A 26,730-nucleotide genomic window follows, 5' to 3' on the forward strand; every position below is an offset into this window, starting at 1 on the left:
AGGTTTCCTTATTTTGGGGTTGTTTTTTTTTCAATCATAATTGAAATCAGGATAATAACAATTAAAGTAAAATATGGGGGAACAGACCTCGCTGGGCTAGGTGTGGCAGTGATGGGTAACACTGATGTGTTCAGCCTCTCCTGCGCTCTGAGACTCTCCTAGGGATGGCAGAAAGGAAGGTCTGCCAGCCCCCCACCACTGCTGGGGCACCGTGTTTTGGAAACCTCCGGAAGGCTGGGGAGGAAGGCAGGGGGTAGAGGTGTTTCACATGCTGGTGGAAAGATTTTGCTGAGCCTAAGAGGGGAATAACAGGGGAAATGTAAAAGCCAAGTGCACCAAAAGTGATATTGCAATAAAACAACAGATGAGAGCACTACAGATAGAATTTTCTCTAAATTGTTGTGAAACAGAGTTGTAGAAGGTAGTGAAGAAAATTTAAATAAGTTGAGTAAATTTGGGTTTGCCTGGACTTTGGTGTCTTTTAAAAAGGTGTGTGTGTGCATTCCAGGCCCTCAGCCACTTAAGATTTCAAATTCTCTTTTGTGTGATTAATCAGATTTTAAAACATCATACACACTGTCACATTCTCTGTCCATCCCAGCTTTCTGTGTTCGATGCTGTGAAGAATGCTCTATCTATTTGAACTACCCTTTTTAGATCCTTCCAGTATGAACACCCTTTTGTTGTCTGAAATAAACATGCAGTTAGTTATTGGAGGTTTTTGAAGTATGAGAGGAAAACTGAAAGTATTATACTGAAAAAGAAATAGCTTGATTAACCCGCTGACTCTAAGCAGGCATAGCTCAGTAGTCACACGGTGAAATATCAGAAGCCAAACACCATACTGCTCAGACAAAGGGTGCTTTGATCCCTTAGATTTGGGGGGTGGGGTGGGGGGTGTGTGTTCTCCAATGTACTACGAATGCATGACTTTAACCAACTGGTGCAATTTTTTCTCTGCTTCAATTTTCCCTTGTTATTTGCTACTTCAAGTAGCTTGAATGGGTTTTATTGCATTATATGAGGGGCCTTGGTTGGAGACTGGTGCTACCCTAATGCAAGCAGTAAGAGAAATGTCTAGTCTTCTGGGCTTTCTATGATGTGCGTTACTGTAACACCAAATCAGCATGTGCATGAATGGATGTATGATTTCAGTAGCCTTTGTGAGGCCAACAGCATTTCTGGAAAAAAAACCAAACCAAACAACCACCAACACAACAAAAACCTACAGCCAAAGCAAGATCAAAGCCGTATTTCTAAGTCCCTGCAGATTTGGGATACCTCATTGATTGTATATAACTGAAGAAGTCTCTAGTGTCTGATACTTGAAAGCACCCAGTGTGCTTAATACTCCGGTAGATGTTCCAAAAAACACAAAATTATGTCAGCACCCCAGTTTTATAGATGGTGCAAAAGAAACACAAAGGCAGAGCTGCGTCAGTGTGAGATGAATACTAAACTGATCTGTATTCTTTAACGTAGCCAGCAGCACAAAATAAGCAAATTAAAAATGGATTTTCTTTCAGTTAGTTATTATAAGAATTACTTGTTTTCAGAAAGCTCTTCCCCTTCATTTATGAGTCCAGTTTTTAATCTCTTAAATTAAATCTATAATTACTATGGATTCACAATCTGGAAGAAAGATAGGGATAGTCACTTTTTTGTCTTGTCATTTTCTTATTGTAAAAGAGTAAACTGATCAAACCAAATATTCAGTACAAATGTAGTAGATAGAAAACTCTTAACTATTTTTGAGATAATGAAGAAATAGAACAAGCATGAACAAAAAAAAATGTTAAGGAGGAAAAATGTCTCGCTTTTTTGATTTACTTTTGGTAATCACATTTTTATGACAGGAGAATTTTTCTTAAGTGTTCAAGTTTTATCCACTCTGATTTGTTACCACTTATTGGTTTCAAATATTAATTTAATAATACTTTGCTCTTACATCAGGCCTGCAATTTATGTGCTTTACAGAATATGATCTGATGCATTCCCTGAAGCAAGTAACCAAGTCCATCCAAATTGATTCTCCCATTGATTTCTGCGCCTGTAAATTTGTGTGGATTGCAGCACTTTATTTGCTCCTTTAGTCCTGGCTCAGTTATAGTGAATCTTCCTTTTTTCCTTCCTTCTTTATTTTTTTAATTCCTTCCCTGCTCTCCTTTACAGATGTACTGTCTCCCTTTATCCTATTCTCTCTTTTCTTTGCTCTTTGCTCTTTTTTTTGTTTGTTTGTGTTTTTTTCGGGTTTTGTTTGGTTTTTTGTTTGGTTGGGTTTTTAGCATTTTTTTCCCCCTTCTGCTGCCTTCTGTCAGTCCAGGAACGTTTTCATCTCACACTCGTTTCTAATTTCTGCTTGATTTCCCCTGCTGCTCTTCTCTGTTTGTATTTGGTACAAAGCTGCAGGAGGGCATAAAGCATGCACACACAAAATTAAAGTGCTAGTATGCTTTGTTAGCACCTAGAAACTTACTTTCAGCCGTATTTATCACAGAAGAAATTGTAAATGGGATAAGTAGCTACGGCTGGAGGCAGAAACATGCATTTCAGAAACACTGGATGTTAGACTGTTCTTTTTTCCTCGGTAGCTACAGAGTGCCACCTATTGAGTCCAGACAAAAGAGGGAGCTTTTAAAGTACGTTACCGTGAAATTACCTTTGCGTCACTTGCTGTTTTCTGCAGAGAACTACACATTTTTACCGAGTGCATTTGCTGCAGAGAGGTATCATTCACATTTGAGTTACTACTTTTTTCCCCACTACTTTCTCTCCCCTAACCATGTCACCTTTAAGTCTTTGATTCCATTACCTCCTTTACAGGATTTATCTGCGTTCTATCTGGAATTCTTTCGGGGGTATTGGAATTCATAAAGAATTTTAATAGAGGCAATGGAAGTTTTCCTAGTGTTGCTTCCCAGATATTAAAGAAAAGTTAAGGAGCACCTGTTCTTAGATGTCCTTAACGATCATATTAAAAGAGTTGACTATAAACTTTTATACCAGGAGAATAAATATGTAACATCCTCATCTTCAGCTTTATCAAAATTGGCCTTTTCTTTGAGTGTGTGTAAAGCATTGACAGATAACTCATTTCTGCATTACTCTTAAAAGATCACCTGATCAGTGGCTGGTATTGTAGTTTGTTTGCTTAAGAAACATTTTTCCTACTTTATCACATGCTACAACGCTTTATTATCATCATAAAGATTTTTTTTCATTTTCATACTACGTACACTATGCAAGTGTGAACAAATATATATTTCAAAAAACTTCCTACTTATGAATTGGCATATACCTTCTACCTCCTGTAGTTTTTGCAGTGGAGTCATGGCTAAAGGTTATTCCTATAGTGATGACAACACTTGTGTGCTCTTGAATTCGCCTTTCAGATTCTGCAGGATACGCAGATATGAAAGAAATATAAAGACATGTTATGGTTGGTCAGTGTCTATACAGCCAGATTTGAGTCATGACCAAAATGACCTGCTTAAGCTAAAAAGCAGGAACCAAACCCCCTTGTGTTCCAACCACAGCTTCTGACATTCCCCCGATATTGTTTGAGCTTCCTCTGAACATAATCATCCAAGAGCAGAATGTGAATTTTGCTGTCAAAAGGCCAAAATTACAAAACAGCACTGACAGCGTTTTACGCATAAATCTGCTGACTTGATCAGAGGCAGGGATAAATAACTGGGCCAACTTTTTGTTGAGCTGCACAGCTTACTATTCAGTAGATATCCTGTGTATTGACCTAGTTTTCCCCATAGCACTGGCTTTCAACTATTCGATCCAAGCTGCCTGTCATATGTGGAAATGCTCGGTTTCATTTTGAACAGAAGCTGTTCTGATTTCTCACCAGCAGAGCATGCAAATATATTTGTTTGACTTTACTGCCTCTTTTTCCTCGATATTCAGGTAAATAATAATGGCAGTAGCTCCGCTCTTGCAAAGTATTTTTGACGGGTAGGACTCAAAGCCGACAAGTGTCACCATATCGTTTCGTGGATGAGGAAACTGAAGCTGGAAGAACAAATGACTTGCCAAGATCACTCAGCAGCATATGAGCTGAGCCGGGAAAGGAATCCATGCCTCCAGCTTGCTGTCCTAGTTCTGCTCCAACCCCCAGGCCACCCTTCCTAATTAAAAACCTGTTTAGACTTCTTAGATCTGGATTACATTTTGTCTAATCTGCACATATTTAAGAAGGTGTTAAAAGTGTTGCTACAAGGCAAATCCACAGGGATGATTCAAAAGAAAAGAAACCTTCTTTTATTTTTTCGTTGGTTAAAAATATGCTAAGGATATACAAACTCAAGACAGTATGTCTTTTTCTCAGAGCTATATTTTTTAAAGGTTATTTTCTGACTATACAATGTTAAGAAAAAGTTGTAAGACAGAGGACCATATGGAGTAGGACTAATACTTTCGCTAAAGGTTACAATCACCTTTAAAAATAGTATAGAAATTTGCTTTAGTTTTTTCTTTCAAAAATATTAAGCTTTGGTTTCAGAAAGTTGAGGTGTTATTTACAGTTCATGATCAAGCTGGGGGCACAGTTTGAACATTAGTACTGGGCAAAGATAACAAACACCTACTGATTTTGGAATTATTCTGTAAAGATTAAGTCTCCACGTATATAACTGTAAGACAACTTGCATCAAAGAAGACATTCCTCAATTAATCACTTCTCTCTCTGCTTTTTCTTCTTTTCTTTAAAAACAAAATGGCAATTAAAAAGCCATTCATATGATGTAGAACTGGTATATAGTACACAGCAATATGGGGTCTTTTTTTCAGGGAGCATTCTGGAGAATCTTTCTGTATGTGTGTGTTTACAATTGTCACTTTGCTGGTAACCTCTGTTTGTGAAAATTGAGAATTAGAATGTCCTGGTATGTGTTTGTGAGTATCTGCAGGGCTGGGCTTAAGATTTACACATCCAAATTAATATAACAGTATTTACATTTTTTCTGAAAAATAAATTGTTACAGGGATTTGAAATGGGGTAAGTACCAACAAATATCGGGGGAATGTATGTATATATTGTTGTGTGTGCTTGTGTATCCAAGGGAGAGACAGAGCTGAGGCCCCAGATATATAGAGACTGGGAAGCAGAATATCCGTCACACTTTCTCAAGGTTGCTACCCTGATTGCTTAGGAAAGTCTTCTCCTTCTGGACATTAGTTTTCCCATCACTAAAACGCATGTTACTATGTTTACATCCTTTGGGGCATATTTTCAATTTATACATAGAAAGTACAAATGAGATGTAGCTGTTATTATTTATTTCCATCATAACAAACAACTTTTAAAGCCAGTAAGGCAAAAGCAGATATCCCTTGGTCTGGGTAAGTAATGAACCTGCGGTGTACTTTTACAAATGCAAGGTTCTGACAATGTCAAACTGGTGAGATTCTGGTCTACAAGCTTGATCGTACAAATGGTATTTGCTCCAAATCTCTCAGGATCAAACACACCTGACGTTGCTCTGCTTGGAGTTTTATTTTTTTTTCTTTGTTAATTTGTTTAAAAAGCAAGACTAGAGCTTAAAATAAAAAGAAGTACCATGTAAAGATTCAACGTGTATATATAGTATTGCAATAAATTACATTATAAAATGTATTCAGTGGTTTAGTATTTAGTTTAATAAATCAATCACTTAGTGAAGATTACTCTAGCGGGCTGAAATTAATAGAGGTGTTTGGATTCAACCATGGGGGTGGCGGGGGGGACGCGAGAGTACACACAAACTGATTAATTCCTACATTATCTGTTCTCCATTTAAACTGATTTATCTGATTTGTTAAATGGTTTCTTTAGGTGATCACAGGCCATTGTGTTTTAAGGAAAATACAGTATGCTTAAGAGGCCTTGAAAAATGTGTACACATGAAGAGTTTTGAATGGGTAAACTTTATCATTTTGTTTCTATACAGAGAGCCTCGAAAAATCATCCTGCACAAAGGCTCCACAGGACTTGGTTTTAACATTGTGGGAGGAGAAGATGGGGAAGGCATTTTCGTGTCTTTCATCCTAGCAGGCGGGCCGGCCGATCTCAGTGGAGAACTGCAGCGAGGAGATCAAATTTTGTCTGTAAGTATCTGTGTTGGGCTTTGCTGGCCAACTGCTTAATCTTATTTGTTGTCTATATTGCAAGGGACACAATATTTTTGTCTTTTTTGTCTTTTTGGTTTCCAGGTTGTAAAATCCAAGCTGGAAACAGTTTATCACTGAATATTTTGTTTATGTGCTCTTGGGTTTTATAGCATTTGTTACTGATGTTACTTGCACTTTGCTTGGAAGGAGAGTTTTCTTTGCTTAATGCTATCTACAGAATGGCAACAGCACAGAGAGGGGACCTGAACTCAGTGCAGACCCCAGCATCTCCCAGTTTAGCCCATCATCCAGTTTCATTTTGCCCAAAATGCGCTGCCGAGTCCGAAGATATTTCCCAATTTCAGCTTAGCTTTGAGGAGAAAAGCAGTGTGATGAAATCATCCGGGCTCGGGGTGCCACCTAGTGTGCACTAAACAGCTGAGCAAATGGCCCGATACGGGAAGGAGATTAATTAGGTTATGTTAATTATCTCTGTGCCTCTAATGAATTTGATGATCGCTCTGAAATAAGTTTTCAAATTTTACAGGATAAAAGGCTTTGTCGCCTAAGGTTATATTTTGCATACTTCGTCTCAAAAATCATCTTTTTAATTTTTCTTTCATGTATGTATTGGTAGCATGCGTTTAAAACACAGAGCATTTATGTTTGAGGCTCTGTCAAGTAATTGAACATCTGACTGAAACAATCTGAGCGTAAAGGATTTTGAACGACAAAGAAAGCCTTGAAAATGCAGTTAAATACCCATTCACATTATGCTGCCTCACAGAAAACAGAAACTAGCCCAGATTGATACAGTTGCTGTTTCATACAAAGTGGGTAAATAGCCTTAAGGCAAAGAAATGAAACACAGGAATTATTTGTCCCAGATTGGTGATGGACCCACTGGGCTGCAGTGTCACACTCACTCCTGCTGTGGTGCCTTCTGTCCCTGTGAATCGTGCATCCTTGGCTGCACTTTGGTTAGCACTGGGGTGGAAGGTGGCTTTAGCCTGGGCAGTTTGTGGCATGGTTATGGGGCACTTGCCTGGTCAATGTTTAAATCCATGAGGAAGCTAGAACTGGTTTTCCTGCATTGCTGGGGAGTGTCTTGGCCACTGGCCTATTGTATGAAAAGTGAATTTACCTTCCACCTGTCAAAGTTTTGGTGTGAAAAGCTGGCTGGATATCCTTTGCGATACATGGAAAATCTGGTGAGTTAGTACCAAAGCTATGCAGTATCCTGAAGCTGTGAGGATCATTACTAGTATATTTTATCCAGACCTGTTCCTTGAAAATGCTTTAAGAAAAACTGAGAAAGGGCAAGTAGAAGATGTTTAGATGCCTTAAACAGATCCCTGAGTCTGTAGGAAACTGCAAGAAAACCAAAATAGACTCTTAATAGGGTTATCAACTTGAAGACACAAGGAAGTGAAAGGCTTGTGCCAAGAAGAACACAGGCAAGAAACCCAAATAATAGAAATGGCAAATTCTTCAGGGCAATTATACAATTTATTTTTCTTTGGCTAGATGTGGCAAAATAGGACAGACTGAAAGAGAAGTCAGAGATCAAAGCCTTTCACAGTACATTGTATGCAGAAATCTAGAAGCTCAGATACAAATATAAAAGTCTATTATCCTTTATTTTTAAGCAGGGGTATGTTTAGCACTGCACGATACTGCCACAGTTGAATTTTTAACTCTGATTATTGTCTGTTTCATAGCAGTGTCCTCCATATGTTCTAATTAAAGTTACCAATGTTGCTGCAGCATTTACTTGTCATGCAAGAGTAGTTTATTTGTTCATTGAGCAGAGAGGGATGGAAATTATTACTAAATTAGACTGCCTGCATATCCCCAGGCTATCACCAAGTCAGGCACTGCTTACTTATTTAGTCACAAATAACTATTATGAAACCATTTTTCCGTACTCAAGTTAACCAGATTTAATGCACAGGCTGATTTTAGAGCTGATTAATCTTAGACCATTTCCTGGTGAAGGGTCCCAGACACCTCAATTTTATAAGGGCTGCACAAAGTAGGTCTGTTTCTCTCTGTTTATTCTTTTTGCCTCGTCCCTCAGAAACATTTAGTTCCCTACAGAAATAGTTTCCCCATTTGTTTCTCAAAACATGACAAATCTGATTTAGCAAGAATAAATAGTACCCTCAAAGCTAGTATTTCTAATTAGCTCAGGCTTGCTTAAATTTCTTTCAGACAGGAAGCCTAGTAAGGGATTTAAACTTTGGAGATCTGGATTTAACTCTCTGATGTAGGCAGTATCCCTCATGACCCTCGGCAAGGTGCTGTATTTTTTCTTAGTCTCAGTCTCCCATGGGGACAAGGAGGATCACAGTATTTCCTAATTTATTAAGAAATTATTAGGAAAAAAAATTTCCTAATTTATGCTTGTGCTGTAAACATGGCAAAGTGTTGGCTGCTTGAGAGGTGTGTAGCTCATCTTTGGGAAGGTGCCTATAAAAATACCTTAAACAGACTGTAAATCCGTGAGCGAGACCCAACAGAGCTAGGAATATGTGTCACCTTTGGGTGACACGCTGGCTGTGTACGTAGTCTCAAAGTCAGCTCACACGGCTTGGAAAAATCCCATAACCTCTCAGCCCCTCTTTCTGTATGGCTGCTCTTAGATGGTTGAGAAGGATCCAAGCCGAGAGTCCAGGAACGAGACTTATGAAAGGTTATGCCTCAACCTCGGCCCCATGGAAGAGTAAAATTTGGATTTATTTTTCCAAAATGCCACCAGATGGCATCACAGGATCGGTAATGACCGAGATCTGCCTGGCTAAAACCTTTGGAAGAGCAGTGATAGGTGTATTTTTCTGTTTTCACTTAATTGACTCAAAATGTTTAAAACTTAACTCAGAAAGCAAGTTGATATTCCCAGTGCTTCTGTGCAGAAAGACAAAACGAATCCTAGCTGAACCTTGAAGGCAAATGGAAGAATAACAGAAAATGTTGTTTCAAATGGTAAAAAACATTTCAAACAGCAAAAAAATGGGTTATAGGGTTACATTCGTAATAAGCTGGGTTTTCCCCCTAAGTGGTAGGAATTTTTTTTTAATGTTCGTTTCTTCTTGCTATAATTCATTACGCTCTTGTGAATTACCACCAAATTAAACCTTTTCCTTCTCACTTCTGAAGGTTTTTAAAATGTTATAATGCATACATCACCAGTGTATGTTCATAGCTGTAGCAGAACATCTCCCTCCCTGTAGTACTGTCCTTTTTTTAAGTATAATGTAAATATTCTCAAGTAACATTTTGAATACTAATTGCCATCAAGACTTGATTTGCTAGGGGCTGTGTACACACAGGTTAACTTCTGTCTCTGAAGTATATAACCCAAATGAAACAGCTCGGAAAATCAATGAAAGTATTATTTCAATTTCAGAGCAGTGTAAATGAGGTGCCAGAATGTCAACTGATATGTTTAGAATCATGTGAGAAGTCCAGACTTAGAGGCTGCTGGAACTCTGATCTAACCCCAAGTTCTCCACCTGTTAAGGAAAATGTAGTCTCCAATAAAAATAAAGACGTAATGTTGCTTGATGCCATTCTTGCAGTTTACAATTCCACTTCCTATGCCAAGGGATATACTGCTGATTAAAACAGCAATGGGAACCCAGTGTGGCTGAGTTACAACCACCTGCAATGGTGGAAATGATTTCCAAGAACCATACACATAAAACGGCCACACATTGTGCGTACACCCTTGCTGGCAGAAAGCGGTACAAATCTTACTAGTTTAGGAAGAAGGTTCATAGGGAACACATTGTCATTTTTAGGGGAAATTCCTGAGGAGGCAGGAGGAGGAATGTGGTCCTGTTCAAATGAAAATCACCACATGATTTTTTTTTGCCTTACAATCTGAAATCAAAATTATGATAAAACATACCTACCGATTGTAAGTGTCTTAACCTGCATGCTTCAGAGCACTTTCAGTGCCAAGTCGGTAGTACCTAAAGCACAGTTAGTCTACACATCCAAGTTCAGCAGCAAAATTCAGATGTACAATTTATGCACAATTAGTGCTCATCGCTCCTTGAATTTTTATGATGTTTTTCAGTTTTATAATTTTCCATAAGATTGCAACAAGTGAAAAATGTATATAAAAGAGAGAATTAAGGTGAATTAATAGCCACAAGGAGGTAACAGCAAGTATTAGCGCTTGAATCCTAACTTTTGAAGTTTCTGAATTTTGTGTCTTTGGACAAGACTAAACCTCAGATTAAGGTACTTAAATTTAGACATCTATGTGCTTGCTGAGTGTCTGATTGCCATTAAAGTCAATGGAGGCTAGGGAACAATTCAGCTGGCCAACTGTGAGTTGTGTAGAGCAAGCTGAATTGCTCTGTAAGCTTTATTGCCTATATTGATTGGCTATCCATTGGCTTTAAACTTAAACGCTCACCACATGCTTGCATGTCTAAATTTAGGTGTCTTAAACTGAATCTCACGTTTCATGCGTTTGCCTTTATAATGTATGTTCACTCTTTCAGCTAGCATCGTGCTTGCTTCGTAACAAAGAAAAGTAAAATAAAATTGTGGACCATAAGAGGTTTATTTCATTCTCCTTTAGAAATGCTTTAGAACCTTCTGGTTCGCAATGGCAGGATGAAGCATGGCTGTAGCCTAAAAGTAAAATCAAGAGAAGAAGGAGACTGCTTGCTCAGGAGCAAGATGGCTGGTCCCAAGCAGCACATCCTGCAGGTTGCCTTCAGGAGATAAAACAAGTTTCCTGAAGGGTAATTGCTCAGCAGCAACAGGAGAGAGTAGAAAAAAGAACAGGCTGCACTGTGAAGGTGCAGGTGGTACTCTTCATAATGCTTCCATTTCCCTCCCATCTAACCGGAATCAGATGAATTAAGTTAACCTAATTCCGATTGACTTGCCTTTTGATCTAGCATAGTACCAGAATGTATTTGTCTATGGGGGAAGACAGCATCGTTTTTTCCCCTGCTGTTTTTTGAGAAACAAGTAAGTGTGCATTGGGAAAGGGTTACCAGAGATATTCTGTGGGGTTTTCTGTCACTGGTACATAACATCATATACATGGGTAGTTTGCAATGTCAGTATCTGAGCATCTCACTTCAGAATTGTCTCTGGTCTTTTATACAAGGGTACCCCTTGTAGAGGGAAGGTGATCTCTTACATTGATCAGATTTTGTCTTGCGTTTGTACATCGTCCTGATGCCATTTTTTGTGAGATGTTTGCTTTCCCTTATGAACAGTTTAAACACTTCTTTGTACTTAGTTCCTCCCACACAACTCCTACCCACCTTCTCACTCACATCCGTAGCAAAAATACAGTATGCATTTGAAAAAATATAATGTTCTTCAATTTATAGGCCAAAATGTGTGTGTGTAGAGCAGGATAGAGTGTAAGGTTTCTGTGCTTATTTCTAGCAAATACCTATGGTTTATATTTGCTACTGTTAGAATTGACCTTCAGATGGATTTCCCTTACTTTGGTGCAGAGAAGCTTTCAGCTTTCTAATTTGAAATGGTTTTTTGCTCATGGTGAAAGCAGTAAAACTACTTAGGGCAAAGAGTGCCTTTGGTTACCTAGTTACAAAACTAAGAAAAATGGCAAATACCATTTGGTTTTCTTTCTCATGTATATAATATTTACTTTTTTTCCAAATTGAAGCTGGCTTAGAAAATGTTTGAATCATCTCTATAGGGCCTGGAGATTTTTTTCCATGGAGCATCAGTTTGTCAGTCTTATGTAATAGCGTTAGGACTATAACAGATACTCCCTTTGTGTTACAAGAATTATTTGCAGAGGCAAATAATTTGCAGAGACCATATCCTTAGGATGCTTACTTCCCTGGGGTTGTGTGAATGATATATGGCTGTCCTCTGGCATAGAAGAGTCTATCGCATTTTGTGGCCTGTATCTGCACTTGCCCGTAAAGATTCCCTTTATATTTTTAACATTAATCCTACTTTGCCAGTAGGAAAAACACAACTATGTGAACTTACTTTGTAGTGACATATAGAGCCTTGTGTGTTATATATGGGGAATGTCAGTATATAATCAATGCACTGACTTAAATGCGTAGATCAGTTCACATGATTGGACTGTTTTAAAGAACTAGAACTTGTCTGAAAATCCAGGGAGAAAGTGTTGCTAAATGTATCCAAAGGATCAATACTGCATGGTAGACAATATACGTGAGAGATCTGCAAAAAGACAATCTCTGGAGAGAAAGGAAGCTGAGAGCACAGGTGCTGTCATATGTTAATAGGATCATACTGACTACAAGAGCAGGTGGATTAAGTATCTCGGGAGCAAATAGTGGATTAATCTAAATTCAGGCTTTATTAATTTTGGAAAGTACAGGGCATATAACCCTTTAGCCTCCCGCTGTAGCTAACAGAAAGATGTAGCCACTTCTGGAGTCCAATTTACCTTGCCCTAAAGTAAACATTTCAGATAGCTCAGATGACAATTGTGATGTAAAAGTGTAAATTTCTTTTCACTGATTATAAAGGATTTGACATGATTTCCCTTTATTGAAATAGATTTAATCCAAACTGACCAAACATTCATTTTTTTTTTTTTTTTTTTTTTTTGGGTGGGGAATATGGAAAAAGCAAGTATGAATCAGATAATTCCAGATTTTATTCTGACCAGTAAGGAAGAATGGCCTAAAAGTGGGAGAATGAAACACAGCTTGCCCTTGAGGGGCCATGTAGTGTAGTGGCAAAGTTTATGATTTTGTGCTTGAAAGGAATGTGGAAGTTCAGAAGAATATGTAACATGAACTTCAAAGCCCCTCTGCTGTGCATTCACAGTGGATGTGGAAAATCCAAAAGAGGGCAAGTTTGAAAGTAACAACTCAGAAGTGGTAGCTCTTGGTACTTCAGAGCCTTTTGATGATATGAAACTCAAGCGATCAACATTGAAAAAGTGGAAGCTGAGTCAAGTTACTGTGGTTATAACAAGCCAAGTTCTAAACATGTATAAGTGTTAGGTAAAATTTTGGAACAAAGTCAGAAGGGCAAGATGTAAAATGGACTGTTATTAGCAAGAATTAAAAAAGATAGCAAGAAAATATTTGGTGAGAATAGAAAACAAAGCAGTAAATTAGTTTCCTAAACAGCTGGAAGAAAGACTACTTAAAAGTGAGACCTAGAGTGTTTGAATGTTTAGTGCATTTTTTGGTTTTGTGTTTTTTAAGAAAGGATCCATGATTGTCCACTTAGGGCAGTTATGAAGAAACAAAGAAGTCTTTAAACTGGACTAAGGCAAAACCAAGTTAGAATTTAGACAAAAGAGATGCTTAGAAACCAGCTGAAATTCATTCTCATATACTTAACTGTTCAATGCAGACCGTTCAGATTTTTTTTCAAGGAATCAAGGAATATTTGGGAATATAGAGAAGCTTGCCCAATTTTCAGTGAAAACTTCTGGGAGAAATAATTGATTTATTTGCAGATTGATTGCAGATGCTTAGAATACAACAGATGAAGGAGTGATAACCCCCATGAATTTTGCAAAAATAGTCAAGTGTCATTTCCTTTCTGAAAGAACAACAGCCACGGGGCTGGAGAAGAAGCAACAGATGTCATATTATCAGAGACCTGCTGCTCCTGTAAGCTACCTATCAACATCTTCACACAGTGGCAGTTCACAATTCCCACCCCCCACCTCCCTAAAAAAAACCCCAAGATAGAAACAGAGAAAAGCAAAGATGTCATGGCCAGATCTAATGGGAAGATCTGGGGCAAACAGTTAGTTAATGCAAGCTCAGACATTGCCAACAGCATTGGGAAGTTCTGGGACTTGAGGGCAAGTTAGAAATGGCAGCAGGTCTCTAAGAGCGCTCAACATATTTATGTTTATATGGGATCATCTGGGTGCACGGTGCTCCACCTTTCCAGATAAACTGAGTTTCACCTTTTACAATGCATGCAGTCATATGTCCAGTACATCATGATGAGCCAAAACCATTTCACATAACAAAACTGAATGACCCATACAACTCCCTGTACAAGAGGAGATTTTTAGAAGTACAGAAGGCAACTGGACACCCAATGAACAGAAGCTGGGTGCAAATGCAAATTTATGCTTTTGAAAACCCTCTCTTTTATACATGTAAAATATAGAAATATATAGAAATATAATATATATACGTAAATAAAGAAATAATAATAATAAAAAGTTAGATATTTTTTCCCCTCCGTGAAGCCTTGGAGTTTAGAACTTATGTCAGGAAAGCCCTAGCATCCTCCTTGACCATAAAAAAACACTTCAATGAAGTATGAACTGTGTCAATGTAAACACTGCCATCTGGAAATACTTAACCTTGGAGATGAGAGCTGGTAGCAAACTGTTTTTCAATGTTGTTGATAAATATACATGATCTGATGGCTGGAAGTTGAACTTAGACATGTTCAGCCTCAAAACATGATGCACTTGTTTTGTAGTCAGGGTAACTGGGTTCTATTGCCTTAGAATCTTCTAGACTTGTCACTTTGGGACTTCAAAATAAAATACTTGACTTTCTAAAATACAAGCTTAATGGAGATTCTAGGGAAAAATTTACCACCTGCATAGGCTTGAATACTCTGTACCTTGGTGACTGTAGACTTCTTTTTGTCTTTTATTTATTGAGGAATCTATCTTCCAGCTGGATTTCTCTCTCTCTTGCCTCCACCCCCCATCTTTCTGCAGTCTATAACATATGTTGCAATAGCCTTGATGCAGTGACTGCTGCCTAAATTAACTGTGACATTTCCAAGAACATGATCAGAACCTAATAAATTATACTAACAATTCTCATGAATAAGGTATGTCTCTTTTTGCCAAGCAGCGTTAGCTATCAGACCTGTCAGTTATATGTCATGCAAAGCTAGTGTATTGGCCTAGACTAGAGGCTGTGTAGGTTTTTTACTGTAATGAGATCATCAGTTGTCTCTAAAACATTCATTTTACAATTTCCTCAATGAGTAGAAATGATCTGGTGCCAGATCGTTTGCTCTTCAGCTCCTAATAGTTTAAGGAGGAGTTCACATTCAGTTCAAACATTCTGACTTAGCAAATTTTGTTTCAAGACTGACAAATGGAATTATGTCACATCCAAGATTTGGAGTGAGCTTTACACCCCTCAGTATAGCCTTACTGTCAGACTCAAAATGAAGAGAAACTAAAAACAATTTTGAAAGCCAAACTGCAAACACTAGACAAAATGGCTACATCCCTGAGCTTTATTCATTCTGAGATTTGCCCCAGGCTGGATTTTTGCCTTGTACTTAAACAGACTAGACTCCAGGCATCATTCTGCTCTACTGCCCAGTATGTTTTGTGTTCCTGAGTGATTAAAAAAATTATCTTATCACATGAGCTGCAAAATAATAGGAATTGGCCATCCATTAAATAAGATATTTAAGGGATCTCTGCAATAATTTGTTGGTGGAGTTTGTGGAGATCCTTTGGAAAAAAACAAGATAGATATGCCCTTTATCTGAACAAGCAAGCCACCAGGACAATAACAAAACCAAAAACCCTTACAGAATACAAGAACTATTTCCTTTCCATTGGTTTTAAAAAACATGCTTTATTTGAGAGCATGAAGCATCATCTATTCAAAGTGTCTGTGTCGCATAATCCTTATCTGCAGAGCCATAAACGAACTATGAATTATGTGATTCAGGTAGTTTTAATACAAAATGTGAGCACTGAACACTTAGTTCGTGAGCTGGAGATTCCAGTTAGACAACTACCATTCAACCATTCATACACCGCCTCATGGTCAGTGGATTTAATTCAGTACAGATTTGCCATGACACAAGCCAATGGCCATCTCACCTCTCACAGGCCTCATTGCCATATTTTATGGATATGAAAATATGGAAAAACCTATCAAGTAGAGTTCAAGGCAAAGATTTCAGTTTTTAAATGCATGACTAAGTGCTTGGAGTCAGAGAAATCACCAATGCCCTTCTGTCTCTAAGCAGCCTCTAAAACTGTTTTACCTTTTTAATTCAGTTCCTGAGTACCTATCGCTTATTGGCTTCAACTGGAATTAGGTTCTTATCGTCTTTGAGTTATAAGGCACTTGTTAAAATGGAAACCCTTACTTCATTTCAGAAGCAGGAGAATTTCAATAATTATTTCTGCTTATACTAGCCTTTTAAATTCAAATGTGGAACAAGAACCCTGCAGCATTATGAGCAGAACTGATCAATTATAGTTTAGCTATTTCAATATGCTGAAAGTAAAAATACCTTTTAGAACTGTGTGGAAACCAAGGTATAAGGAATAAATGCTACTAATAGGGAAATGTCTCAATGACCCAGGATGAAAGCAGAAGACAGGGAAATCCAAATGCTGAAAACAGAATTATGGAGAAAGAGGATTATTTCAGAAAGGCAGTAAAGTGAATGGAAGTAACAGTAATGTGTAAAGTAAAAGCTGTAGGAAGAAAGAAGACAGTTTGATATTTTGTCAGTTTGGAGTAGGAAGACAGCAGGAACTGCAAAGGAGAGGGAATGTGTGAAGGCTTGAAAAGATGACACTGCAGTGAGATTCTTGAGATTAGGTAGTGGTGGAAATATAAAGGTCTTTGAGTGATGATGCAGGAGGAGGGAAGGTAAAAAATCAGCAACTAGATTTGAATTTAAGAGCTGATGATGAGCACTCCATTTTAACAAATTTAATAAATATTGGTCAGTGTTATTAACTAGCATGGTACTCGTATATGATATTTTTCATTGGCAATACCAATTGTCTTAATATGAAAAGAATACGTGTTCCTCTGTCTAGACTTCATTGTTTAGCAATGAAACAAAATGCCATTGAACACCTCATAGGTGCTGGATCACATCCAGTCCAGGCTGGTAATTGAATGAGCTGTTAGCTATTTAGTGACCTGGATAAAATAAGTTTCATGTCCATTCAGCCTCCAGTGAGCCTATGTGTCCTTTTCAAAACCTGTCATTTATTTCAAACCCGATTTAAGCAAATTTTAAGGAATTCTGATGGAATTGAGAGGAAATGGCTCTTAAGCTGTCACTGAAGCGAACTCTTCAGTGAAATTATTTCAGTCTCAAAGTTAGCCAATCTGGCATCATTCACAAAACCTACACTCACATAGGAAGTAGATCTTCTACCAGAAGAATTTCTGTATGGTTTGGATTAAAAAATAAGCCTTTGCCTATGGTTATAGGCTTAACAGGTACCATTTGGAATGATTCATGTGGTCTGGTGAGTCATAAAGTTTGTTGATTCCTACTTTAAAAGGCAGCATGTATATATTCAATAATATAATATTAATTATCTTCCTGCTTCAGAGATGTAATGCTCTGATACCTCTTTCAGCTGGTTTAGCTGTCTCCTTAAACTTCCTGGCAGAAAAATGCATACTAAATGATATAACTTGTACCCCCCAGTGGTTCTTGTTTTCCAGAGAGGAGAGTTTGTCTCTGGAATGCCTAACTCATCAGAGCATAAAGACCAGCTTACTAGAGGCAAAAGTTATAACTCTGAGGTAGCTAGACATGGAAAATTGAAAAGGTCAGTGAAATTGCTGGCCCGTAAAAACAGAGAAGAAAGATGCTGGGCATGGAGAAAGCAGGCATGACACGATAGGTTTTCAGTGGAGTTCAAGACGAGTCAACCACAGTGCTTGTATATGCTGAATGAAGCAGTTTTAACTGAAGGGAAATGTAGGCGCAGAAAACATTAGAAGTGAGAACAGAGAGAAAAGCAATGGAGTGAGCCTCAAAATATAACAGAAGCTAAGCTGAAGAGTGAAGACTCTTTCCCCCATGTGCGTTTCTCCTTTCTCTCTGTTGCTAAACCTTTTCCTCACCAGCAAGGCGAAGGCTGCACAGCACCTCCCAGCACCTCCCAGCACCTCCCAGCAGCGCACCGCCGGCTGCCGGCTCTGTCCGTGGTGCTGAGCCGGCGCTGTCCGTGGTGCTGAGCGCCCCCTGCCGCCGCGCCCCCGGAGCTGCCGCCCCGAGCGCCGCCGTGGGCTGGGCTCTGCCAAGGGGTGGCCTGTCCATCCCCAGATGTTGCTGCTCCAGGGCTGTGCTTAGCTGACGTGCATGAGTTTCTTAGAATTCTCGTATGTTTTCCCGGACACTGTATCGGTTGTCACCGTTGTGGGGGCAGTTGGGTGGAAAGTCTTCCTCAGGTGTATGTTCAGGGCAGATCAACCCTAATGTGTGTTTTCCCGATTTTCCCTGCCTTGCTGGAAGACTGTGCTTCCATCACCTAAGGGTTGATGCTATGCATTCTATTTCTAATTACTAAGCAGGGCTGCTGGAGAAGTGGCTCAGCTTTCCTCTTATCTCTTGTTAATGCGATTGAGAATACTTAAGTTGATGTGCAAAGTTAAGGCAGATAAATAGGGTTCCTTGTATCTTCTCCAAATGCAAACAATGGCAATTCTGGATGTAAAGAGTTGTCTCTACTCAGACTTCTGTTTGCTTTTCCAGACACCAAAAGCTCTTCTTTTATGCGTTTAACAAACAAAAGAATTCAGCCACAACTTGAAAAATCTGCTGTATTGTTTCTTCCATGGTAAAAAGGTGCCTTTTCTTCACCATTTAATTAGTTGTGTAAAAACACTGTGCTATGTCAGTGATAATGCAAACAAGAAATGAAATTAAATCCTTTATGCTTCCTCCTCAGAGAAGGGGTGTGGTTTTCCTTACCTTTGCAATTCAACAAGACATTCCAAGTGTTCATGTAATCACTGTACAAACACAAAATAAGGTAGCTAAAATAAATAAATGGCTAAATAAAACAGATTATTCTGCTAGCCTCTGTTTGAATGACCTACATAGGAATCATGCTCAAGCATTCCAACAGAAGACAACTGGACTGTAACAAGTCTTTAAGTGGCACTGTTCAGAATTGAACCAATTTGTGCTAATATGGGCTATTCAGATACTTTAAAGGGACTATAACTCTTCCAATTTTAGAAGAGTTCGATCTATCCAAACTATAAATCTTTCATTTAGATTATGATTCAGTATTTAATGAAGTAGATCATGCTCTACTTTGAGTTAATGAATGCAAAGGCAATTACTATAATTACTGTGAACTATAGTTTAATCTTTTTCTCCATTTCAGTTCAGTTTTGTCTGTAGTTTTAAACCATAATCTTCCATTGCAGCACTTCTCTTTGTAAGCTTTCTAACTGCTTTTTGCCACAGCATGCAGAAGAGACAGACATCTGTATAAGCTGGAGGCTCTTCTTATTTCCATTATGTCAAATTCATTTTGGAGTTAGGCATTTAGAAATTGTGCAGCCAAGTTCATTCTGGGCCAAGGCATCAGGATTGTGCAGTCAAGCTCAGAACATCAGTGCGACTTTTCTTATTGTGTAACACTTCTTAAAGGAAGCCAGCTCATCTAATGGGGGGCAGTGAGGGGGTGTGGAAGCAACAAAACACTTTTGATAGGTACCAAACTTTCCTGCACACACTTGCAACTTTGTCTGGGTTTTTACTGATTATTCTTAACATAAACTATGTTAAATGAATTGAAAGCAGTAACTGAAATCAGATTTAGCAATTTGCAATGAGATCATGTCAGGGGAAAATATCACCATGCGCAACTGTTACAATTAAGACATTGTTTTGGAGGAAGAGGCAGGACAGAGTATTATTTGTTTTAGTCTTGCAGAAACTTGTTCATTTTGCCCTGAAGGTAAGAATTTGATTAGCATGTGTAAATTAATGGTGTCTTTCAACAAGATTTAATGTTGCTACATGAAAATGCTGTTTTTCAACTAGAAGGTTTGGGACTTGATTATATTTGCTTTTAAATATTGGGAAATAATATCCAGAAATCAAGTTAGCATCCTCTCTTCTTGTTCTTTAGAAAGTCAGACTAGGTTATAAACTCTTTCTAAATATAACAGCGGTTATTCTGCAGTGAGATTCTGTCAGGTATTGGTGAGCAAAATAGCATACGAACAGACTTCTAGCTACCTATTTGGCAATGACTGATTTCATTCTGAAGATGCAGCTGTGTATCTTCAAGAAGGAGATCACTATTTTGGCAACCTAGCGTAGTCAGGTCGTTTACTTGTTCAACATTACTTAAAATGTTTTGTCTAGCTTGTTTATCATCTTCATAAAAAATCCAGAAGATAGGATTGATCTCTGACATTTCTTTGCTTTGCTTTTTTAATTTGAGCCACTCAGGCCTGTAAGTACTCCTCAAGTGTCCATCCCCGCCTATATCCTAGCAGAATAGTTAACTTAATTTCAGATAAATTCACTCACTATAATGTGTTGTGTTTGCACCTTAGGCAATTGTTTCTTCCAGAATGAGCAAGCAAAGGGCAGAAGGAAGTCAACTGCCATTTCAGTGGCTTCGTGTTGCTCTGTGGAAAAGTGAAAAATGTTTGTGTAACTTAACTTTGGTGGAATTCCTGTCTTATATTTATGTTTTTGATGCATTATTAGGATTTCAGTTATTAGATCACAAATAGATAGAACTATTGTTTGTCAGAGTAAACTTGTGGTTTCTTTATCCTTTCATACATCCTCTTCTTTTATTTATAGATTTTTATGAATTGTTACTGGTTTTTAAAGCTTCATGTTCTGTTAACACAACTCTTACAGACCACCACAATGGTTTGCTATATTGCTTAAGAGAGGCTTGTATTCACCTAAGTCTACAGTCTTCAAGCTTAAGCCTAAACAAAAATACTGAGGGTTTTTTTCCCCCACCTCGGGCATTCCAATAATGACCAGGTGACATCATCCATATCCATCTCCCCAGCTCAGGAACTCAGGAATGTTCCTTTAAGCTTTTCTTCAGTTCATCCTATTGCTTCTTTCCCAGGACTCTCTCAAGGACTCCAGTTATGAAAGGGATAAACACATAGATAACAGTCCAGTTCTCTATTAAATTAAAGGTGACTTGGCTTCAAAATTGTCTTCTTCAGAGACACTGAATCAAGGCTGAGGTTTCCTTTATGGCATGATGCAGGCACTGTGCTGCCTAAACTTAAAAATTCTGCTCAGACTTCCACAGTACCAAAGCTGTGACTGCAGTGCTGAGTTAATGAGTAATTGCAGTGTTGGTACAACTATGCTCATGGCATTGCAGCATCAAGTCTCATAATACCATAGTTGAGTAAAGGTAGGGCGAAACAAGTCTTTCTTCCACAGCAGTAGCCTAAATTGTGCTCCTTTCAGGAAGCTTGTATTCTCCGCAGATGTTGCAAAATAAGTCCTAATTGCTACCATATTCCACTTTAGGTATGTTCAGTTTTGTGAATTAACATAGATTAGATTTTATGGCCTTGAAAGTTCTCCTTTGTTATTTTAAAATGCACTTAATTATTGCCTTCTAAGATACTACATTCCTAGACTGAATTTCAGCAAGTTTTTTTTCCAGGTGTCTATATTAGTCTTGCCATCCACCAAATTTGAGGTTTATGGTACACAACCTTGATGAAAGTGTATAAACCTTTGGCTCATTTTTCTGGAAAGCTTCTATCAGCCATTTTTACAACCATCCTTTTCAAACAGGAAAACAGGATAACTGAGAACTCTTGTGTTAGACAAATTATGAAGTTCATTATCTGAGCCCTATGCTCAGAATTTCTTTTCAGGAGCATTAGAGCATTACTTCTAAATAAAGATACTCACTTCCCTTTACACAATCTAGACAGAAATTTTAAAAACAACACAAGCTTTGTGCAGTTCAGATGACAGAAATATTGTATTGTTATCAGAGCGTATCTATCAGCATATAATGCTTTGAAATACATGAGCCAAAGACGCTAATATATGGCAGTACCAAAACACTGAATTATTGTCACAGCTTAGCTTCAGATTGTCTGTATGATTGTAACAGCATGGGGATCCATACATATCTATTCTCATAAAGCATGTTAAATAGCTAAATGTGTTGCCAAATATATCACATTCTCTAAAATTATCTAAAGATGAGCCAGTTTCTAGATTTAATTGATCTAAAAAAATGTATTCATAACAGTCTCAATAGCTGTTATTTGTAAAGTTATATGGAATTGAATTTATTTTTGTAAACCTTAAAAGCTACTAATATTTAAATAAAATAAAATTATTATTTTCAGTATGTGCTTAGCCATCTTGTGATAGTACTTGATAAAAATAAACACAAATGGTTGCTATGGCTGAGAATTTGGGGCTTGTGTTTGGGCTGTTTGCCTGTGAAATCTATGGCATTGTTCTCTTTCTTCCCCCTGCCTTTTATTTCCTTTCTTTTTTCTTTTCTTTTCTTGAGCAATCAGAAATGGATTTCTGTCCTGCTGAGGTTGTTCACATTTTGAAAGTTTCCTGTTCCTCACTGAAACATTATGAACTGGAAAAGTGTAGAGGTGAAGAGGAAAGACAGATAAATTATAAAGAAATAAGTAATCTCTCACACTTCAGTATAGCCGGACAGTAACACTCCCACTGGAAAGCAACGTCCAAGTTGCTGGAGCTGTTAATAATTCTATATATGAATTCTGTCTCTTCCTTGGAATGCTGCTGACAAAGCATGTAACATCACAAATACAAATCAAAAGGGTTCTGAAACTGCCCCTGAGTTTTAAGGGTGGGTTCCCTACTTTGTTCTACTCTGCTCTAGATCCACTGCTTAGGCAGCAAAAAAAAAATAAAGTAAGAGGAAATGTCTGTGGATGTCAAACAGGCAGAGGTGATGAAGCTGTATCAGATAGCAACTCCATTGCTGTCATGTGCAAGACACAGGGTTTTTTCTAGGCAATAGGAGGAGGGGCTGCATGAAAAGAAAGCAATAGATGGGGTTTCTGCTCTGGAAGTTGTCCAGCCAGCGGTTTTCATTAGAGATGCTCTATGTATCTCCAGGTTTCCGTGATGCTATAGACTGGCCTCGTGGAGATTGGCTGAAGGAGCAGTTTCCTTGCTTGCAATATTCTACACTGACCTTCAAGCACCAGAAAACAATTTATCTTTTGAATCTTATATGTTAAATGATTGATGAAGAGATGACCAAAAATGTAAACTCACTAGAACAGGAAACCCCAAAAAGTAGTGGCCAGAGAATAGGCATGGATGAGCATAGGCAAACTACGGTGTGCACATCCTCATGGCCAGTCACAGGTAACATCCTCAGCCTTTTTGGTTTTTGTACTTTCACTTTTGCTGCTGGGCAACCTGACCTTTACATTCATCAGATATTTTAAAAGAACACACTTCTGTCTTTCTATCTAATGTTAAACTACTCAGATCTGTTGTTGTTTGCATTCCTTCTGTAGGTGAATGGTATTGATCTTCGCGGTGCTACCCATGAGCAGGCTGCAGCTGCGCTAAAAGGAGCAGGGCAGACGGTAACAATCATAGCACAATACCAGCCGGAGGGTAAGCAAAATAATAAACTTAAAGACATATGGTAAAAGATAAGTACTTTAAAGCCACCCATTTAATAGGATGAGGCTGCTGTAGATAGTGCTTTTCCCAGCTATCGTCAGAAGTCATCTGGAATGAAAATTTGAGTGGCAATTCTATCCCAAGAAAATGGCTGTATTTCTGTTACAGACTGTGCTTTTAGAAATATTTTATGCATCTGTAAGAACTATCCTTAAATGGGCATATAATAAGGCAGTAATCAACACTTAGTTAATCGTATTATTTTCATTATTGCTCATTTTACATTCTTTTCTATTCTCCTACTGGACACAGATAGTGCAAAAGATAAGAATAAACAGAAACACTAGGTGGATCTGAAGTTGCTTTGGACAGTCAGATCAAAATTAAACAAAGATAAATGCTTCCTGCCAAATGCATAGGGTTTCCCATTAGTGCTTTTGGATGGTGTCCTTGTAACTCCAGGGCAATTAGACTATATTACAAGTACTCTACTGGAGAAAATGACAGCTTTATAAATAAAAGCATCAACAGGAAATTCAGAAAAATACAAGATATTTAAGGTGGAATGTAATCCCATCCAGCTTTTGGTGTCTAGTATTTAGCTTTCTGGAATTTAAGCTAGTTTCAGTGGGAAGAAGCAGGCATTGATTGACTTTAGGAGTCCAGGGTTAAGTGGCAGAACTTCTCATTGTCCGTGAGCTATGACCCAAATGACTACCTGAGGCTCTCAAGGAATTCATGAAAGGAAAATTACGTTCTGATAGGAAAGGTAACCTTCCTCCACAGTAGTTGTTACCGTGAAACTTCCCAGGTGAGCTCGGCGACTGCAGGTGTCTATGAAGACTTGCTGGCACCGTTTTATCAGTTTTCAGTAACTGTTTCTAGCTATGACCTGTCAACACAAGTTGTTGATTCTGCCTGATTGTGCCCAGCCTAGCACACATGTAGGTCTCAGGTGAAAGAAAACAGCTCTAATAGCAGGTTCAGCTGGTCAGTTTTTCCAGAGACGCAGCAGGGATGAATTAGTACTGCCAGAATTTATCACACGTGGTACCTTCTTTCATTTCTCTGGATCCTGATGCTAGCACACAAAGAGAAAAACAGCTGGTATTTTAGTTAAACTTGAAATTGTTCTTCAGCTCTGTTATGCATCCATTTCTTGGTTTGTCTGCACTGAAGTCACCAAACAGAATAAATTAAGCTGTACTAAGAAATGGGCAGATGAGAGCAAATGAAATTGCAAGTGTCTAGTTAAATCAATGGAACATTAATATAAACAGTCAAAAGTAATAATCAAAGTTATTTCAAAGGAAAAGTATTGAAATGCAACTCCATTACAGATAGCTATCTGCAGTGGATTCTGAAGAAAACTACATTCGCATTAGTTCCAGCAGTCCTGTTTGCTGTCTGGTGATTTTATACTGCAATTTTCACCATGGTGTCTGAGCACTTGTAGCGATCACTGGCATTTCACAGTCATCCTATGCCTTTGTTAATACACAAAAAATACATCGCTTGATGGATTTTTCCTGTTATAATTGAACTTTCAGTTGACAGACTTTCACCCTACATTTTACCAGCTCTGTACTCTGTCAAATTCAGTTTTGGTGAACATGCAAATCAAATGATGCTGATGAAATCTATCACGGATTATATTGCATATTTATTCCATTTTTCCTGTAACGCTGCTCCATTCACTGAAAACCCTGTTGAGGGCAGACTAGTCACAGCTGCGTGACTTGTCGGTGAAGCACAGCCAGATTCCTGTTCACCCAAAGGGTTCAAAACATACTGAGAAGAGTGGAGCTGGTGAAGAACAGGGTCTGAAAGTTAGACCTTTTTTAGGAAATGATTGAATCATTTAGAGCAGTGAGAGCATTTAGTAACTGTCCAGCCTGTGCTGTCTTACTGCTGAAGTATTTCATTTTAGTCTGAAATGCTGGTTGCTGCAAACTGCATAAATACAGATGTGAAATGAAGTATTTCTTTGTTAAAAAATTCCCAGCAACAAAGAAAGATGAAACAGTTTTAAAACAGTTATTTAAATAACCTTCACAGAGAATTATTTAAGGAGTTACAGGTCACACAGAAAGACAAACACACTGTATCAGCATAAACATTTATTTTATTTCCTGCAGAATCCTTTTTGTCCTTTCTCTATAATTTATACCTTATTTACCTTTTACTTATTTGTTTAAGTTTATATTATATATAATAGAACACTTGTTTACCATCTATTGGAATGTAGTCATAAGATACCATCTTAAAACCGTACGTGTGTGCTTCCCTCAAGGGGTCCTCACTTCAAAATGCTTCCAGAACTAGTAAAGTACATAAGCAAAGGTTTGTAGCTGAATTTTTCCATTTTCATACTGGAAGCTCTGAGTCGTTGTTACTACAACTTCAGGTTTTGGGGGGGAGATCCAAGAACAGCCACTGCAAAGGTTAACCAGTAACTTTTCAAAAATCTTTTCCAGATTATTAAGCCTTTAGATGTTGTTGCGAAGAAAAACATTAGATGAAACTTTTAGCTATTGGTATTTCAGGTATTAAGGGATAATGATGTAAGTACTAGTCAATACTATAAGCCAGCTGATGATTAGCAATTAAAATTGTTAGTAGAAAAACCTTATGTTCCAATAATTTAGATTGCACTGTAAAGAAAAAACTTACAACACACTTATCTTGGCAATGTCTCAAAAATTAAATAATATACATTACTGTGGGAAGAACATGAGGTGAATACTACAGAAACAGCTTTCAAATTGAAACTTTCCCGTTCCTTGTTTCAAACAGTCAGAAGTTCGTCTAAGCCTTGTATGAACTCTGCTCATGTTTATGTGTACACACTTGGCAGCAAATCTCATGAGAATGGCAACTCCTGCAAAAAAATCTAGTGCTTGCTATCAATTTGAATAGCTTTTCTTCATAATATTATGGCACTTTGTTTTCTCATCCTGTCTGGAGTAACCAAATGCAGAGACTAGCTCAGATAAAACAGAATAGCATCACAAATTGTTTTGAATGCTGTCAGACTTGTGGTTGGTGATGGTGCTTATCTGAACCACACTGCCTGTCCCTTAGATGAAAGTGGTCTTGGAAATAGAAAATTCTGTAAAGGAGCACAGATACAGTGAACAAAGGGATAATGGAAGATACAAGTAGTGATTTCTTGAGAGGGAGGTGAATGGAAATGCAGGGGATAGTACGAGGAATGGAGAACAGCTCCTCAGCTCTTCTCCTCCTCAGTCCCCG

General features: G+C 38.1%; 1 protein-coding gene across 20 annotated transcripts in view; it reads left to right on the forward strand.

Moving 5' to 3' along the window:
* Window positions 1-26,730, forward strand: part of DLG2 (discs large MAGUK scaffold protein 2) — a 1,042,746-nt gene that overhangs the window by 799,937 nt on the left and 216,079 nt on the right. For all 20 annotated transcript variants that reach the window (XM_040583241.1, XM_040583240.1, XM_040583242.1 and 17 more), the window contains 2 exons: window positions 5,940-6,096; window positions 23,364-23,466. In XM_040583241.1, the coding sequence (XP_040439175.1) occupies window positions 5,940-6,096; window positions 23,364-23,466 (260 nt within the window). The remainder of the gene's footprint in view (window positions 1-5,939; window positions 6,097-23,363; window positions 23,467-26,730) is intronic.

This window comes from Falco naumanni, chromosome 2 (assembly GCF_017639655.2).
Source record: "Falco naumanni isolate bFalNau1 chromosome 2, bFalNau1.pat, whole genome shotgun sequence".
In the NCBI taxonomy this organism is placed as follows: domain Eukaryota; kingdom Metazoa; phylum Chordata; class Aves; order Falconiformes; family Falconidae; genus Falco; species Falco naumanni.